Here is a 19,215-nt window from a genome sequence, read left to right as displayed (position 1 = left end):
TTCATCAGCAAGACGGTCAAAGAGCCGCCTGAGGCTAAAACAGCCCTCAGTATCATGGCCTATTTCTTCATGGAACAGGCAATATTTTCTCTTATCCCGACTGCTCCCAGGACTCTTCATTGGTGCCGGTTATTCAAGATTCAACCGGTTTTTAACTTCCTTGAGAATGGATGCACAATCCTTGGTGAATTCGTATTTTGGAACATACGGATCTGACCTCTTTCTCTTTTGGAATTGTTGTCCGGGTGGCTCTGCCGACTAGACCTCTTTCCGCTTCTTTTCCTCCCTTTTGGCCGGCTGTGTAGGCCGGCTCTCTCTTTTATCGGATCTTTTGTAATACGTTGGAATTTTAACAGCGCAAAGTTCCATTGCTTGGATGTAGGCCTCCGCCTTCATTAATGCCTCGTGAAGAGTAGAGACCCTCTTCCTAACCAAGTCTAACTTAAAAGTTGACCCGTTTTTTAGGCCTTTGAAGAAGTCAGTATAGGCAACCTCATCAGACAACCCTTGGATTTGGATCCTCATCAAGTTAAACCGCCTGACATATGACCGGAGTCCTACCTTATCTCCCTGTTGTATTGTCCCCAGATCAAGGCTTGTTTTCTTAGCGGGGATATTCATAGAGAAGTTGGACGTGAACCAGTAAGCCAATGTTCTAAAGTTATTGATGCATCCGACAGGTAAGTTACCAAACCAACGTTGAGCAATCCCTTTCAACGTTGCCGGGAAGCACCTACACCATGAGGCATCATCCAAACCCTGCAAATACATCAGGTTGGTGTATGCCATGAGATGATCTTCCGGGTTGGTGGTACCGTCATAGGCACCAACCAACACTTTTTTATTTTTTACGGCTGGGCCATCTCGGTGATTTCCCTGGAAAACGCTGTTGGCTGTTCCCCAAGGTTGAGCAGCCGGAGCTGCCAGTCCATAGGCTGGACAGGCGGCTGCTGCTGCCCCCCGAAAAGACCCGGCTGAGAATAAGGAGATCCAAAAGGCGTGTATGGTGTTTCATGCAATGCCGGTTGGATGATATGAGGGCCGGATCGAGCGGAAACCTCGCTCGTCCGGCTGTCATTGTTTGTTCTCGAGTGCCTCCCTTATGTGACATGGAAGCTGTCTCGAAAGGTCGACGTTGATGCCGACTCGGAGCGCTGCTGAGTTTTTTTTATCCTGAATGAGCGTCCGAGCATCAGAATAGACTTTCTTTGTTCTATCCAGCTGTATGTGCCGGACGGGTTTTCTGGCTCCATCCATGGGAGTGTGAATTTTTGAGAAATCAATGGGCCTAGCCGGCACCTTTGACTTCGGGTGTGGGGTAGATGCTCTACCTTTCACTGTCTTGGCCATCTTTTATCCAAGACGCCTTTCTTCCGCCTGACCTTTACGGGGGCCGGCTGTGTTATCCAGAAGCCCTTTGATTTCCCCTTTAAAACTCATCATCATGCTCATGAGTTCATCCCTGGAGACTGAGGTGGCCCCTTCTGAAGCAGGAGTTAACCCAAGCGGTCCCCTGATGGGATGGCTTGGGCCTGCCTGCTGCTCTGCCCGTTCCCTTTTGTCTTTGGAACGAGTATGCTTGGTTCTAAAAGAACCATCGGCAGCTGTGTAAGTTTCAACCTCATAGTTGTCGGCTGTATCTTGGTCCGAGTGGACCTCAGCCTCACCAGCAGGTTGGCTACCTTTACCCGGCAGTACAGGTTCTGAAGTCATCTAGAAAGTACTCTCCCCACAGACGGCGCCAGATGTTTGGGGGTTTTTTATGTGTCCTACGGGAGAGTTACAATGTCCTAGTATGCTCCTTCCTTCGCCTGTACCTGCACAAATAACGGAGACTCTGGCTGGGGGGTTGGAGTTCCGCCTCCGAAGATTAAGTTAGAATCTTTCTGAAGAGGAAATAAGAACAATAAATGCTTCTCGATTGGAGATCGTTTGCAATGGGTTTTGTGTTTGGTTGGTTGTTGGAATTTTTTTTGTCGATCCCCATAAATGAGGTCTACCCCTGCTATTTATAGTAGGGGAGAACTCTACCTCAATTAGGGTACAAGGACACGTGTCACAGAGGGATTGAGCCTCTGTTTGCCCAGTAAGGGGTGGACACGTGTCACAGGCTGATTAGCCTGTTTACTAACCGTTGATATGTTGACACGTGGCAATCTTTTACTAGGCCACGTGTCTAGGGTAATTTTTACCCTAAACAATTTGCAAAAAGCTTAATAGCCAAGCAAATGTCTCAAAAAGATTCTAAGCCGCCCAAAGGTCATATGATCGTCAAAGTGGGGCTAAAAGAAATGAGAGTCGACATATGTTTAGTTTAGGGGCAATCATTATTATGATTGATTAACTTAGAAAATGTCATACCATTTAAGGTATCAAAATTTTCCATGTTAATCAAATCTCTCTTTTATTTGAAGTAGACAAATGTCGACCAAAGAGATTTTGAATGGCAGCAAATAAAGTCTTAAAAGAGAAATTACTCCTTACTAGGGGCTAATGTTTAGGGTAAAAATACCCTTGAAATGTGGACCAATGTCACTGCGACACGTATCCATAAGCTAGCTCAGCACTCAAAGAGTCAATCAGAGCATGACATGTGTCACTCAGTGATAAAAGGGTAAAAACGGGCTAAAAGCCCATACCCCTAAAAACCGTAAAACGGTGGGAAGCTTATTTACTTAGGTTAACTAACCTAAAATGCGATAAATTATTCCTTCTGAGGGGCTAATGTTTAGGGTAAAAATACCCTTGAAATGTGGAGCAATACCACTGTGACACGTGTCCATAAGATCAACACTCAAAGAGTCAATCAGAGCATAACACGTGTCACTCAATGATAAAAGGGTAAAACGGGCTAAAAGCCCATATCCTTGGAAACCTTAAACCGTTAGAAGCCTATTTACTTAGGTTAAATGACCTAAAAGGTACATGTCCTGATGCGCTATAAATACTGATCATTTATACTCAGTTGGGATATAATCAATATCCTCCAAGTGCAATGAATCCCAAAAATACTCTCTCCTCTCTCTACTTTCTCTCTCTTTTTTCGGTCACTGTGAATCTCCGGCACACCGGAGGTTCGTTGTTTTGTAGGTTACTAGGCCGTTTGAGTGTTGCATTGCGGATCTGTCTCCCGCGGGAAGTACACCCCCCCCCCCTCTTGGGTACGTACAAAAAATCCCAATTATATCAGATAATAATCTTTATTAAATATATTGATAAACTAAATTGTCAGTGTAATGTATTTTTATTTGTGACAAGTTCATTGCTGATTGTGAAATGTTCTTTGAATTTTGTCGTTAAATTATGGTGGGTAAATATAAATAATGTTCATTACTCCCTCTGTTTAGTATTAATCGCAACACACTAGGGTGTTCACAGAGTTTAAGAAAATTTATAAGGTGGAGCCCAAAAGAGGATTTTTTTTTTAATATATAAAGTATTGTTAGTAGGAGAGAGAAATAATAAAAAAAAAGTAGTATGAGTGGGGTTGATAGAAAAGAGAAATAATAAAATATTTGTGAAAGTTGGGGTTAGTAGGAGAGAAAAATTATAAAATAATGGGTGATCCTTTTCAAATATAAAAGTGTTGCAATTAATATGAAACAAATGTAAAAGGAAAGTGTTGCGATTAATACGAAAAGGAAGGAGTACATTATATTATCATGCTTTTTAATTAATATTAAGGATGTTTTTTAGATATGCAAAAAGAACATAAAGCTGAATGTTCTTTACAAAATAGCTACATGTTCTTTACAAAACAACTATATGTTTTTTCTACTTTTTTTTTTAAAAAAAATAAAATACTTTAAGACTGGATGTACCATGCTTGGTACATACGCCTCCACCATAAAAATTTCACGGTTCTACCATAGTATGAACAAAAATTAAAAATACTAATTATTGTATAATATAAATTTTGTATACAAGCAAGGAAGCGCAGAACATTATTTCATTATACAAGTATGAATTTTTGAACTACGTGTACGCATATTGATCACAATCACTATCGCATAAAAAAAAAAAAAAGGAATAAAATCTAACTTAACATTTTACATCTTTAAGCATGACTACATTGTTCACAATTGATCGAAACCCAAATTTTCGCTGGTGAAATACAATTGGGTCAAGGCTTATCTCCTCAATAAGTTGTACGCAGGCAAGTCTTTTACGCTGCAGATATCTTCTAACTCAAGCTCCCGTTCTAATTGAGCTCTTGTTGATTTCAGAACATCCTGGATAATAATCACATAAATATCACTAAAATGAATGTCAAGGCGATAGGATGGGGAAAGACAAAGGACTTACATTAAACTCCATATACGATGCACGTTTTGCAAGCCATTGCGCATCCATCATTAAAAAGGCTATACAATACAGATTGTCAAATGCCATCTCATCCTGGGCAAGTAACTCTAGAAAATGTACCCCGGCTTTGGAAGTTGGCTTTCCTGCAAGAAATTTTCGATCCTACTGCTTAAAATCCATTCCTTGTAAACTTTAAACGAGGAATTCTAATAATTTTAAGAAATTTTTTCTAAGAAAATAACACAATTTCCACCATAAGCCTTGCTTCTTCCATTTAAAGAAATAGAGGGTAGACAAAAAAGCAAACATTTATCTTCAGGGAAAGAAAACATCAACCTTCCCCCTTCCTCCTGTTGAAGGGAATGCAGGCATTGCCCACAGCCTTAATGCATATCTTTCACAAGACTAGTTAAAGAGAGTTATCATATTTCCAAACTTAGCCAGTTATGAGACATGTAAACGAGACTTACCAGATTGGAGATCCAGCATTTGTGCTAACATAAATGAAATATTGATGCCAGCTACAGCAAAGGGATATTCCCACTCAGCCCTCTGTCCATCTTTCTTGTGCAACAAACACTGGAAAGAGCCCTGGAAGAATGAGAAGGTTCATTAATAAAGTAAGTTTCCCCTTCCAATCTAACCTGAAATATTCCACATCAACAAAATTTTACAGAAGAGTTTATAATATCTAAAATAGAATATAAAATCAATATCCTTGACATTTTGTCTCACTTTTACAAAAGCCATAGTTAAAAGAAGACAGGGACATGCTGAGAAAAAATAAAAGTGTCCTATACAAAATGATGTGTAATAGAGTTGAGTTAGTACCATTATAGGCAAAGAAAGTGAAATGAGGTGCAGGTGAAACTATTATACTAGACATGATCAAGAAGGATCCAGATGGAAGCTTGCAACAGTAAAAATATTATGGATTATCTTTAACTTTAAACGCAGGGAATAAGAATTACAAATGGGAGCTCGAAAAGTTTGATGGGATGGATCAGGATAGGCAGTGGACATGGAGCTGCTAGGATTATGTAAGGAGATGCGAAGGAGTTGGCAGCTGTGCCTTAAATGCAGCAAGACTGCACAAATGGTCTGTAGTGCAGATGTGAGTACCAAGTTAAGCAGTAAACATTACTGAAAAAAGGGTTTTTGGTGATGACAATGGTTATCCGATCTAGGATTATTACACATCACCGTTATACTCTAAAGATTGTTCTCCTAGTGTCAACATCATGTGGATTTCATAATCAGGAAAATTTATTGGAACACTAATACAAGAGATTGAGAACATTCAAAACTACATTAAAATCTGAATGCAAAATGGTAAACAATAAAAAAGATCTAAAGACTGAATAGTTGGATACGTACCGGATATTTCTCGGCAAAATATATGAGATTTTCAAGTGAAATGTATCCTCCACCCCTAGTATAAGAAGATAATCACATCTAAAATCAGATTCTGGTAAATAGTAAGATGGCTTTTATTTTAAAGTCTAGCATCGAACAGTAAGCATACCTAAAATCTGTTGAGGGATCAGTGCCTTGCCAGCCCATTTCCTTCCAAAGCTCTGATTTAAGAGGTGGGAGCTCCCTGTTGGGAAAAGCCAACCTCCACAGCTGCTTAAGAGCATCCTAGAAGCAAAAAGTTGTTTTTGTTAATGTGATACTATCAAATATGCATCAATATACATGAATAAGTTCCCTTTTTTGACAAAATAAATAAACAAATATGTAAAATAAAAATGCACAATGGGAATATGATAGTCCATATTGACATTAGACAGGTAACAATTATAAGTGAAAATGAATGCTGGATTTTTGAGCTCTGAATCATGTCACGTGATGACATGCAGAGAAAATGAATGAATGGACTACGCGTAGCGAGAATTAAGTAGTAGATTCTGATTATTAAGCTGCCTTATCAGAACATTTATTGATTTTATTTATCTTCATTTGGTGTATAAAATCCGTGCCGATATACTTTAAATATGTTAAATTGCTTGCAAATTATGCAAATATCAGACAATTGCATATATACAACAGGACAAGAGCAAGTATTAATCCACCCAAAGAGAAGCAAGCCTTAACTATTTCAGAACATAAAAATCAAGAATATATCCACAATAGACAATCAGGAATAGACATGACATAATACTTGAATTTTGAAAGGATTAAAGAGGCCATTCAAAGATCATAAGTAGTTTCAGATAGTTTGGGGGTGAGATGGGGGGATGTGTACATAGAATTTAAAAGCAAAGCATAGCTGACAAACATAATCAACAAGAAGGCAGCAAGACAATACGCTGAACAGGTGAGCTGCATTAGAAAAAAAAAATGTTAGAGCAAATTTGATTCATTCAGTAATTAAACCTAGAAAACTCCTAATGTATAGCTTGTCAGAACCCTAATAAATTCATTTGGTTTATCCAAAGAGCAGCAAATAATATTCTCATGTTTTATTCTCAATGTTTGAAGGAATAATCTGCCAACAGAAACTTTACTGCATTGCTAATGCTGCTCAAGCAATTTACACAAAACTGTCAAGTTTCATTGTCCTTACTGTTAGTATATGTAATAACAAGTAGGATTATTATATATTTACTAAATAATTCTACTTAATATAAAAAATATCGTAACACATACATTAAAAACATTCTAAAGTCCAAACGACCATGAAAGAAAATCAACCTGATGTTCTAATCGGCTTCCATCAAATGGAACTTTCAGCCTGCTTTGAAGGTGTCTGAGTCTTTCTTCCTACAATAGCAACATGACAGAGCATCACTTTTGAATATCTAACATTATGGTCCAAACAAACATAATATTTACATATACTAAAACAAGAAAACATAGATTGCCAACTGAGGAAGAATAAAGCATCCTGATTCCTAACACCGACTATACCTGTAATGAAGTAAGAGCTGGTGCAAGGAAAGGTGTTTGCGATGAGAATGCGGGACCCACAAGACGCCCAAAAAGTGACCTTGAGCCAAGAACAATATTTGCTGGACAGAAATATCAAGATTTAAAAAATTAATTAGACATAGGGAAGGGATAATTATCACGTGATAAAAATTGAATAACAGATCCTACTTTCCTCAAGTTCCTATTGAAACAATATTTATTACTGTCAAGTTTTTAATTAACTGTTATTTCAATTAAGGAATAATTATCACTTCAAAAAAAATTATAACAGACATCAACCAAATCATGACTCTTTGAGTTCAAAACAAAAGAACGTAATAAAGAGTGTACATTATACCTAGATTGTTTTCTTTCCATCATGCAGACAGATTAAGTGCAAAGTTGAGAACAACTGTACCTCCCAGAATTCTCACAATTCCCAAACCTTGCCAAAAGCGGATAAGTATCTCTAGTATAATAATTAAGGTGAAATAAAAGCATAAGACCACAAGTTTTATAGAACAAGATAATAAGTACAGTAGTACACAACAGAAGAGACTATCCAAGAAATAAATCAGTCTCAGGGAAGAGTGATATGAAGGTCAACATCCAAATTTCTCACTTATAACTTGTTTTCAGACTTCTTAACGAACTGTCAAAAGAAGAGACTCGATCAATGTGAAAGGATTGGTCATGAAACATAAAATCAATAATTGAGGGATCAAACAAAATTGATGATGAATCGAGCCAGCTGCCAGGCTGTTAGAGCCACAGATGGAAGCTACGATGTCAATGAAGCATGCTATTCACAATTTTCATGCCTAGATCGTCTATGAAGATGTCATGGATTTTAACAGGGCCACGGGCTAGTAATACCAGACCAACACTGCCTTAAGTAGAAAATAAATTTATGAGAATATCAACCTTCAAACCAAGGAAGATTGCAAGAAGCAGAAAGTGGTATGGGTTTCTTCTTTCACTGAAAGGTCAGAGCTAATTCTCAGGCAGGCAATGCACAATAACAGCTAAGATGCAACGAGGATGTTTAAGTGTTTATGATGACACTAAAAAGACTAAATACTATATTATGTCACCAGTGTTGAGGTAGTAGTCCCACGTTTTGACAATAAGCTACTGTGAATCATCTATTAATCTTAGCTTAACAGTGCAAAACAAAATTACCTGATTGTTACTTGTATGAAACGAACAAAACGATGTTGCCAGTTAAAAAAACGCAGGATTAGGCCCCAAAAAAAAAGAAAAAAAAAAAAAGAAAAATCAAAAAAATTAAATCCTGGCCTGCACACCATATTCCTAGGTTGACTGGGCATAATCCTCAGCTAAACAAGAAGTAAAATAATTACACATGATCTTGCACAGCTGAGTCTTAGGGTCTGTAATGTTCAACTTAGTTGATTGCTTCATGTAGGTTCAAGAGTTCATTCAGATAGGAAAAGTTTGAAAATGTTCATTTCACTATTACAACAAGTTTCAATAAGTTCACATAATTTCAATTAAATCAAGACAAATTCATATAGTTTAAAGTCAATTGAATGCAATACATCCTTAGTAAATATTGAGCCTGATATGGTATGGCATAGATATAAACTAGAACTACCCAATACCAAATGCAATTTTATCAAGCTTGCCTTACCAAGCAATTTTACCACCTTTATATCTAACACTTCAGAGAACATTGTTTACTATGCTGTTGGTACTAAAGCCTTGTTAAAGCTTTTGAAAATTACTCCCCATAAAAAAATGAATCACAAAATAAATAAAATACTGAATAAGTAACCAAAAATGTTTGGAAATATCTAATATAGTACATCCAGGAGAGTTTTGTGAATAACCCAAACCAGATAATTCTATAGTTTGGTTTACTGGATATAAGTAACTTGGGGTAGGATTTATCTGTTTTATTTCATTGCCTCGGTTTCTGACCGGGTAAACATAGAAATTATTTCTTACTTTCTCCTTCACTTAAAAATTCTTTTCAACCTACATTCTACTTTCCTACACATTTCAAGAAAAATTTCATTGGCTAGACGCCTAGACACATTCCACTTTCCTACACATTTCAAGAAGAATTTCAATGGGTAGCCAAGTGTTAAACATAAAGGTTCTAGTCTGTATTCCATCCAGTATTCTATCAGAGATCAATGTAGGATTAAAGCTCAATCTACTCAATAAAGTAAATACTCAACTAGGTTCATTTATCCATATAGCATACATATTCAAGGTATAACATGTAGATTATCAAGCCTGTCAGTTCTCACCACTCTCATCCCCCGAAAAAGAAATTTCTTGGGCTACCTCCTACATAGTGCCGGCTTTTCTCTGCATATCAGATTCTAACTACTAGCATGTGATTAAAACTACCTAAGGCAGATTCCACAATCGGTTCTAGCTCATCACTACATGCGATTGAAATCACAATAGGCAGATTCCACAATCAGTTCAATGCAGTAACAAACACAAAGTACAATTTAAAACAAACTAGTTTATTCAATTCAAGTTCCAAATACTAAACAAGAATTTCAATGAGTTCCACATATAGTACCTAGCCACTGAGCCCACTGCGCGAGCAACTGAGAAAATATAAAAGACCAATGGAGATTGACCTTCTTTCCTGGATCATCCAAAAGCTCATCCAAAGAATATTGCTGAAATTAACCGAAAATCAAAGGATCAAACCACAATCATCATTCACAAACACTGAAACAATCCCACAAAGGCGATACGAATGATATTATACAAGTAAAATCAATTCACCTCCCGATTTCTATCACCATACTCGCGATCATTTCCAAGCAATGGCTCCGCTAAACTCCCAGAATCCGACGAATCATAATGCTCACGTCTTCTCCCATCAACATCACCGTGATGAAGCCTTCTCCTTAAAGTAGCCGAAGGTGACATCACCAATTCAGCTTCAAATTCCCCCTCTTACAATCAAATTCACCTAAATTGCATCAATTTGAACACTAATTAGCATTAATATTGAAAAATTGAATGATCAAAGACAGAAATTCTAAAACCCCATCATCAGAAAAACATCAAATATAAATTTCAACAAGAACAATTACCTCAAAAATACAGAAATCGCAACAAAAATTGAATTTTTGGAACAGTATCGTATACCTTTCTTCGCTTGATTCGCAGGTTTCTTTAAATAAGGGAATAATTTGAAAATCTTAGGAAGCAAGCAAAGAGGATAGGAGAGTGTGATTTAATTATTAGGTCTTTGAAAAAATCAGAGGGTTTGGAATTTGGGGATTTTGAATTGCAATTGGGCAATTGACGTTATTGTTTAAATTGTTGTAATATTAAAATTGGAGTTTAACAATTGAAATTCTTGTCTTGATTAAAAATTGGATTGTTGAGTTTTGATTGTAAGTGTTGTTTCAGAGCTGACTGGTCTTTAAAAAAGAAGAAACATAAACAGAACGACTTGAGCAAGCAAGATACAAAAGAGTTTTATGTGAGCGCTTTCCCTAAACAAGGTTAGGAATTCGCGTAATTCCCTAAATGCAGCCACTCTTTTATATATTCCCACTTTACCGTCCACGTCACCGGTTCAGTTGGAATTTTTTTTGACCAGTTTTTTTTACAAAACCGCTACTTCAAGTAGCGATGTATTGAAGAAAACCGCTACTTGAAGTAGCGGTATACTCAATAAAAACCGCTACTTCAAGTGGCGGTTTATTAAGTGAAAACAATTCACAACAAAAACCGCTACTTGAAGTAGCGGTTTTGTTTTTAGAAACCGCTACTTGAAGTAACGGTTTTCCCTGGACCGGAAAAAAAAAACCCGGTTTTTTTACCCAATGCTTACGCGGACGGTAGATTGGGAAAATGTAAAGAAGTGGCTGTAATTTGGGAATTGAGGTTTTTCTTGACATTATTTTGGGAAAGAGCTCGTTTTATGTGCACTAGTTATGCTTGGACTAGCGGAGTAGCGGGCTTATGAAAGGTGTTCCGTAGAAAAACCAAGTTTATAACAAAAGTCACGAAGGAACAAAATTACCCTTACTTATTTTTTAGTGTTTAGAGAGCCACGAGGGCGGGGGTGAGAATCGATCCCAGGATTTTCTGAAATCGAGAGGAAAGCTCTAACCACTTGAGTTATCCCCCACTCTCATAAAATTACCCTTACTTAACCCCACATAGCTTTCTCTCTCCTAGTCCATCAAGCCTCGAACCCAATCAACCACCACCGCCACCACCACCAACCATACCACCACCAAACACCCCTGAGTTTTAACTTAATTCACTTAATACCCACGACATTTTTCAAATTCATCATATACCATACAGTTTTCAAAAATGTCACAACATGTCATTAATGACTAACGGATGTTAACTCCGTTAGTCATTAACATCTGTTAGTCATTAAGGCTAATTATGTCATGTAGCATTATATGATTGATTCTCTTTTAATTATTTTAACTAGAGTGTATCTGTGCTAACGCACGGAATATACGATTATACGTATATGTGAATTATGTATATTAAAAAGAAAAAAAGTTGAGTTAAGTTATAGATTTATTTTTTTTGAAGTGGAAGTTATTCAATCCAAAAAATAAAATAAAATATTAGAGTTTCAATTGATGTGGTAAGAGTAGTGGAAGTTATTATTTGTTATAAAAAAAATTGCATAAAATTGCTCCATTCAAGGATTGAAGTGTTGTGGTGAGAAGTTGAAAAACGACTCTTAAATTATATAAAAGATTTTAAAATAATTATTTAATTAATTATCAAAAAAATACAAATTAAAAAAAAAAATTACCCACCACCACATCCTAGCCAGCCACCCGCCTTGCCCCTAACCCCACCACCTCGTGGCGCGGTGTCTGCATAGAACCCCCGCGCTGAAGCAGTCCCGACCTCGAACCCTAGTCGGCGACCCTTTCCTTCCCCTGAAACACCTTCCCCCCACCCTAAAACCCCCTCACTCTCTCGAAAAACCCTCCCTCCCCACTTGTCGTTGCCTAAACCCCCCTCCCCCGCGCCGGCGAACCCAATTCGCCCCTTGAAGAGTCTTTTATATATATAATTTTTATTCCCCGTCTCATGGTCATATTTGTGCTTATTTGAGCTATGCGAAGCTATTTTTATTACTAATATACGTTTTCTAGGCTTTTTGTAGAGTTGGTATTATTTTGTATGAATTATTTTTTATTAGGTGATACGACTTTAGCCTGTCAAAATTTTTTTTGACAGGCTAAAGTTGTATCACCTAATCAAAAATAATTGGATTTTTTGTAAATTACCACCCAAAAAATAGTCCAGTTTTGATATAACCACCCAAAATTTTTTTTTTATATCACCACCCATTAAATTAAATTATTGCTCAGATTACCACCCATTTAGCAATTCCGGTGACTTTTACGTTTGTGGACCCCACCAAATTTATTTCCCTCCTTTTTTTTCCCTTCTATCTCGATTTCACTCTATTCTGAAACAACAAAGATCAACTTCTCCCTGTTTGTGAATGAAATTCTTCAAAAATTCTCAGAAATTCTCAGAAAAAACCAGTAATCAACTTTGTCCTCCTTCTATGTTCATAATTTATCAACAAGGCTTAGAAAACAAACCCTAATTTTTTCAATAAAACCTAATTTTGTGTTCATTCTGTAAGCATTTAATCTTGGGTTTTTGCGAAGGCACATTGGGGAAATTCGACAGTTTTTGGGATTTTGCTGTGGAGCAGTGGCGTAGGTTCGTAACAATGGCGTCGAAACAGGTAAGCAATTGTGTTGAATGACTTTAATTTTGACTGTTGTTGTTTGTTGATGGTATAATTGCAATTATGTAGAAAGTTAGGGTTCATTGTGTACCTTATTGAATTAATAAATGTAGGTCACTTATTCTGTAGTCCTTGTTGAGTTGTGTAAGTATGTTGGTAGGACAGTCAATTGGGTTAATTGTTTATTGCTGCTATGTACAACAAGTCATTGCTTTTTTTACTTTTGTTTTGTTTATTGCTGCTATGTACAACAAGTCATTACTTTTTTTACTTTTGCTTTGTTTATTGCTGCTGTGGTAAATATTGCTTTATTTTATTATATGGACAGCTTGCTGGTGATGTTGAATGTGTTGATGTTAAGGATAGATTAGGGGGTGTGTTTGTGACCAAACAACTAAGGGGTAAGACTTTGTGTGGGTATGAGGGTGGCTGTGAGTATTGGAGGTACAAGTGCAGAGTGAGTGAGTTGTCAGTGGACTTCCTTAGGGAAGCTTGCATTTGAGGGTTTGTGAAATTTGATTTGTTTGTGCCAAGCAAGTGGAACATTTGGTATAAACAAGAGGGGAAGACTTGGTCAAATGGTAAAAAGGAAATTGTAATTGATGATGATGTGAAGGGCCTTTTGGAGACAAAGAGTAAGGGTGGGTTTGTTGTTGTGTATTGTACTGACCAAGTACCCAAGGTAGTTCAGCCCACCCAAAACAGTAAAAGAAAACCTGAAATAAGGAGAAGCCCAAGGTTTCTGCAGCCCTTACCCAAGGAGAATGATGAGACAGAAAAGAACAAAAAGGGGGGGCATAAGGTTGGTGAGGACAATCAGAAAACAGCAAGAAAGCTTTTGTTCTCAGAGAGTGTGAAAGGGAAGAAAAAACAAGGTGAAGAGGAAGGCACATCTGGGAGAAATAGGGGGATAGTAAAGGGAAAGGGAAAGGGAAAGGGAAAGGGGAAAACAAAAGAGAAAATGAAGAGGAAGACAAAGAGAGAGGTTGAGGTGGAGTCAGCTTCTGGATCTGAATCCTCAAGTTCAGAAGATCTTGACACTGACATAGAGTGGGAAGCAGGGGAAGAAGAGGGGGGATTTGAGGATGCTGACATACATGAAGGTGTTGACAACACGGTAAGCAAGATAATTGAAGAAGTGAATGCTAGTTTACAGTGTGGGGAAGATAGGACTGAATATGAGGTGGAGAACAATGTTGAGCTGCTTGAAAGTGAGCTGTTGAGCAAAGAAATTACTGTACAGGGAGAGTTCACATCAGATTCAGAGGAGTTGGACAGCCCTAGAAATTCAGATGATGAGCAAGATGATTGTACATGGTTCCATGCCTCAGTAGACTTTAAGAAGCCTATTCAGTTGGTGAAAGGACTGAAGTTCCTCAACAACAAAGTTCTAAGGAAGGCTCTGAAGGTTCATGCCATTGAGAATAGGTATGAATATTGGTTTTTGCACAATGATAGCAGCAAAGTAACTATCCAGTGTAGAAAGAGGTGTCAGTGCAAATGGAATAAAAAGAAGTGTAGGCTGCCTCAGTGTACATGTGTTGGGGGGGGGGGAGATGTCACTTTAGGGTTGTTGCAAGGAGATCTGTGAACCAAGATCATTGGCAAATTAAGAGTTTGAATTTAAAGCACAAGTGCTTAAGGGTGAGAAGCAACCTGAACCTGACTGCTGAATTCTTAGCAGAGACATACATTGAAGATTGGAGAAGTGAGCCTGGGTGGAAAATAAAAAGCTTCAAAAGGAGGGTTTTTTTGGCACAGAAATTACTTACAGCAAAGCTTGGATGGCAAGGGCAAGGGCTAAGATAATGATTTATGGTTCAGCAGCAGAACAATATGCTAGAGTGTGGGACTATGGAAAGGCTCTTATGAAATACAGCCCTGGGAGTGATTGTAATGTTGTGGTTGATGGATTGCAGCAAAATGAGGCCTCATTATTCTTGAGGATGTTTGTATGCCTTGCACCTTTGAGGAGAGGATTTTTGTCTGGTTGTAGACCAATAATTGGGGTTGATGGATGCCATCTCAAAGGTCCATACCCTGGTCAGATACTAGTTGCAGTTGGTAAGGATGGCAACAATAACATCTTTCCTATTGCTTGGGCTACAGCAGAAATAGAAAACACAGAAACATGGGTTTGGTTCCTTGAGAGCCTCATGAAAGCCTTAAAGGATGATGATATACCTTTATATCTGACAGACAAAAGGTACACTTATATCCAAAAATTTATTGTGAGTTATGATTTAATTTTGAAGTTAGTGCACTGTTTTTTGATATTTGATGTTTGAACAGAGCTTGCTAGAGGCTTTGCAGCAGGTTGTGCCTTATGCAGACACAAGGTACTGTGTCAGACATATATGGGCTAACTTCAAGCTGCAATTTAGTGGATCCACTTTCAAGGAGTTGTTCTGGTCAGCAGCAAGGGCAACAACACTGGTAAGATTAATATATGCAGTGTTCTGTAATGTTGTCTGTTACATAAAAAATCCATGTGTGTGTTTTGATTCAATAAGTTAGAATGTTTACCCTTTTTGTTGTAGTTTGACTTTGAGGTAGCTATGGAGTCAATAAGGTTCTTGTCTGAGGAAGCCTTTGAGTATCTTGTTGAAATCCCAGCTAAGCACTGGTCTAGACATGCATTCAGCACATTCCCAAAGTCAAACATGTTGCTCAACAACATTTGTGAGACTTTTAATGCTGTAATCAAGGAAGCTAGGGATAAGCCTATATTGACTCAGATGGAGTAAATAATAATAAATAATAAAAGGTCTAGGGTATAGGTTCACCAATAAATAATACTCCAGGGTAAAAAAAATAATCAACCATCAATGCATAAATTAATAAGATTATAAAGGGCTTTTGCTACGTATTATAATTACATAATTAATCTACCGGTATTAAATCACATCTATCGAATCTTGACTTAACCATTTATAAATTAACATGCCTATTGAAACTAAGTTTTCTTTTCATATATATTAAAAATTCATTAGTTTATTTCAATACTATTATTCTTCTTATTTTAATTATTACTTTTGATTATGTTTTCTTTAATTGTCTTGCTTAGTTTAGATTTAAAAATGTGCGAGTAGTTTTATTTCTAGGGTTGTGGGGATCCATGAATAATACAAAGGGGTAATTTATTATTGTTGATTATTGATGATTGATTAATTTTCTATTGATTGATTTAATAATATGCAATTAGATTATGCCTGGTTTAATTGTATGAGTTATGCAATATTGATTCGTGATTCGAGAGATGAGAATTGATGTTTAGGCTTAGTTTCAATAGGCATGTTAATTTATAAATGGTTAAGTCAAGATTCGAGAGATGCGATTTAATACTGGTAGATTAATTATGTGATTATAATACGTAGCAAAAGCCCTTTATAATCTGATTAATTTATACATTGATGGTTGATTGTTATTTTTACCTTGGAGTATTATTTATTGGTGAACCTATACCCTAGACCTTTTATTATTGATTATTCTCTTATTTAATTTTGCTTAGTTTAATTATTAGTATAATTCACACAACATAAATTGGTTACTCTATAATTTAGATTATAATAATTAATTAGGAGTAAAAGAACATTGTTTCCATGTGGATTCGACCCTACTTCCCTATCTACTTTAGTTAGAGGACTTAGGAATTATTGTTGATTAGGTGATACGACTTTAGCCTGTCACCCCTCCACCTGCCATTTCCACCCCTTTCCCCGCCTGAACCACCACGCTGAATTCCTCCCCTAAACCCCTCTCCTAAATTGCAACTGGCAGCAAACTCCTCATCGCATCATTAACACAACAATGAATCAAAGAATCCCAATTCACATAAGACGAAAATAAGGAAGATCCAGAAAATTAAGGCCGAAAATCAAGGTGGGGATTTGACTTGAGCAGGAATTGGTGTCAATTAGAGTGTTGCTTGATATAGCAGTACCAGATAAGGAGGATTTTGCCATTGTTGTGGGTTCGAGTAATGGTGTAAGCACCTACAAATTGTCGAATTTCTAGGGTTAAGCTACAATGGTTGAAAAGAGAAGAAGAGAAAGAAAGAGAGGAGAAAGAGAAAATATGGGTGAGTTTCGAGCAAGGTACATACCGACGGTGGGTCGGGGTCAGGGTGGCACCAGCGCCGAAGTTAAGCGCCGACAGCGCATTGGTAAGGGGTGGCGGGGGTCATGCTGGGCTGGGGGCGGCGTTAGCTAGGTTGGTGTTGTTTTCATTTTTATAAGTTTTTATAATTAATTTTTTAATAATTAATTATATAATATTAGTAAGAACCAATAAGTGACTGTCACGTGGCACAATTAACCTTAATGACTAACGGCGTTAGTCATTAAGGACATGTTGTGATATATTCGTGAAATTAAATGGTATATAGTGAATTTGAAAAATGTCATGTGTATATGGTGAATTAAGTTTAAACTCAGGAGAGTTTGGTGGAAAAAAACGTTAAGAAAATAAAGGGCATCTCCTCCTCTAAAAAAAAAATTAAAAAATAAAATAAAGGGCATGTCATTAGCAAGATGATTAAATCTAAATCCAACGTACAGACTACTCCGTTGTATCACCACCAACACCCGCCCTACCGTTGTAAAAAAAAAAAAAACACCCACCCCACCACCACCACCACCCGACCTACGTGACCATCACCTAGCCATCAAACACCGGTCAACCACCCTATACACCCCAGAAATCACCTATGGATGTAAGACTGCTTTCAAATCGGATTATATCACAATTCGCCTCTTCGAAAAACCAAGGAAAACCACCTTAACCCTCTTCGAAAATGAATCCACACAATCCACAATTAAAAGAGACTAGATCACGTTTTTTGCCACCTTCTTGCTTGTTAAAAAAATCCAGCCAAGATCGTCTTTCTCTTCACCATCTACTTAAAATAGGTTTGGGTTCTTTTTTCGAACAACAAGATTTAATTTGGGGATTTGGGTTCTCTCTTTGAATCACAAGATCTTAAGCAAGCATAATCATATTCTGATCGGATAAAATTTTTGTCTACATACAAAATCCGCCTAACCCAAGCGAAAATCGATAATCGCTTCAATGAATATCTATTCCCATCAAATATAATTCATTCTCCCAAATAATTCGTTGAATTCAACCTAACCTATTCATCTAATGTTCGTCTTCTCATCAGATTATTCTTAAATACAAACCCTCCTCCATTGATCTGCAATCTCTAAAATTCTGTTTGAAGTACTTAATTGAGGTTATGAAATTTTAAGTGAGGGTATTTTTGTAATTTCAATATAAAATTTTTACTAAATAAGGAAAGATGTGGAAATGTTGCGCATAATGTGAAGCGTCCGTCATTGGAAAAAGTTGGATTAGATAATACTTTTTTTTTTTTACGGGAATAAGTACTTTCATTAATGAATAGTCATACGACATCTATAATAATAATAAAGACTTGTAAACCACAAATTTAGAGAAATTAACATAACTTTTACAATCAAAATCATAAACTAATTTGCATATTATACTCCACTGCTTCAACCTTGACACGAGTAGTGATTTTCGATGTCTATGCATCTTTCCAAGTAGAGACCTTCGCAACTCGCGCTGATGATTTGATCGTAGAGTTGATGACAAATCCTAAATCCATATGCATCCAAATCACCTTCCCAATAATTATCAAAACCCTAAAAATAAAATTCTCATCTATAAATGAGAATCAAAATCCCAGAAAATTGGGTAAACCCCAAAAAAATTGGGACAAACTCTCACAAATGAAGAGAACAAAGCAAATAAAAACAAAACAAAAGGCAAACCAAGTAAAAAAAACTGAATTAAATTAAAGAAAAAAGGTCGAAAATAGTTTAATTTTCGAAGAAATTAGACTATTTTCGGCCTAAATATCCAAGAAAATAAAAACCATAGAGGAGAGAAAAGAGAGATTAGATAATACTTAATGGAGCTAGCATTATATTTTTGACTCCTTTACATCAGATTTAGCTTTTTTTTTTTTTTATTTATATTAGATTTTGACATTCTAATATCAAAATTTGACTATTTAAAATTATAATTTGTTATTTTTACATAGAAATTTTTACTTTTAAACATCATATTTTGATAAACTTATACTCATATTAGATTTTGACTTTTACTTATCAAATTTTGTTTTTTTCACATCGAATTTTGAATCTTTTACATTAGACTTAAATTATTTTTATATCAAATATTTTTTATTTATATCAGATTTTGAAATTCTAATATCA

General features: G+C 36.6%; 1 protein-coding gene across 2 annotated transcripts; it reads right to left on the bottom strand.

Annotated features, from left to right (window-relative positions):
• Positions 1–3,874: 3,874 nt before the first annotated feature.
• LOC110709460 (ELMO domain-containing protein B-like) lies at positions 3,875–10,822 on the bottom strand. Of its 2 annotated transcripts, none has more exons than XM_021887672.1 (10): positions 10,308–10,822; positions 9,994–10,183; positions 9,782–9,884; positions 7,219–7,319; positions 7,003–7,071; positions 5,831–5,946; positions 5,683–5,737; positions 4,776–4,896; positions 4,306–4,448; positions 3,875–4,232 (listed from the first exon to the last, which is right to left on the bottom strand). In XM_021887672.1, the coding sequence occupies exons 2-10, from the start codon at positions 10,138–10,140 to the stop codon at positions 4,131–4,133; spliced, it is 957 nt and encodes a 318-aa protein (XP_021743364.1). In that variant the 5' UTR covers positions 10,141–10,183; positions 10,308–10,822; the 3' UTR covers positions 3,875–4,130. The 2 variants fall into 2 exon arrangements, with proteins under 2 accessions (XP_021743364.1, XP_021743365.1); XM_021887673.1 differs by having other exon boundaries at positions 10,363–10,822.
• Positions 10,823–19,215: the final 8,393 nt, after the last annotated feature.

The sequence above is a fragment of the Chenopodium quinoa genome, unplaced genomic scaffold (genome assembly GCF_001683475.1).
Source record: "Chenopodium quinoa cultivar QQ74 unplaced genomic scaffold, ASM168347v1, whole genome shotgun sequence".
NCBI classification, from domain to species: domain Eukaryota; kingdom Viridiplantae; phylum Streptophyta; class Magnoliopsida; order Caryophyllales; family Amaranthaceae; genus Chenopodium; species Chenopodium quinoa.
This window is presented reverse-complemented; position numbering and strand designations above follow the sequence as displayed.

Excerpts from the sequence above, each read along its gene's own strand:
- LOC110709460 (XM_021887672.1), bottom strand. The coding sequence starts at position 10,140 with ATGTCACCTTCGGCTACTTTAAGGAGAAGGCTTCATCACGGTGATGTT. Across the intron at positions 7,320-9,781 it reads GCAGTGGGCTCAGTGGCTAG|CAAATATTGTTCTTGGCTCA; the intron begins GTACTATATGTG and ends ATTTCTGTCCAG. Across the intron at positions 7,072-7,218 it reads CAGCTCTTACTTCATTACAG|GAAGAAAGACTCAGACACCT; the intron begins GTATAGTCGGTG and ends TTGCTATTGTAG.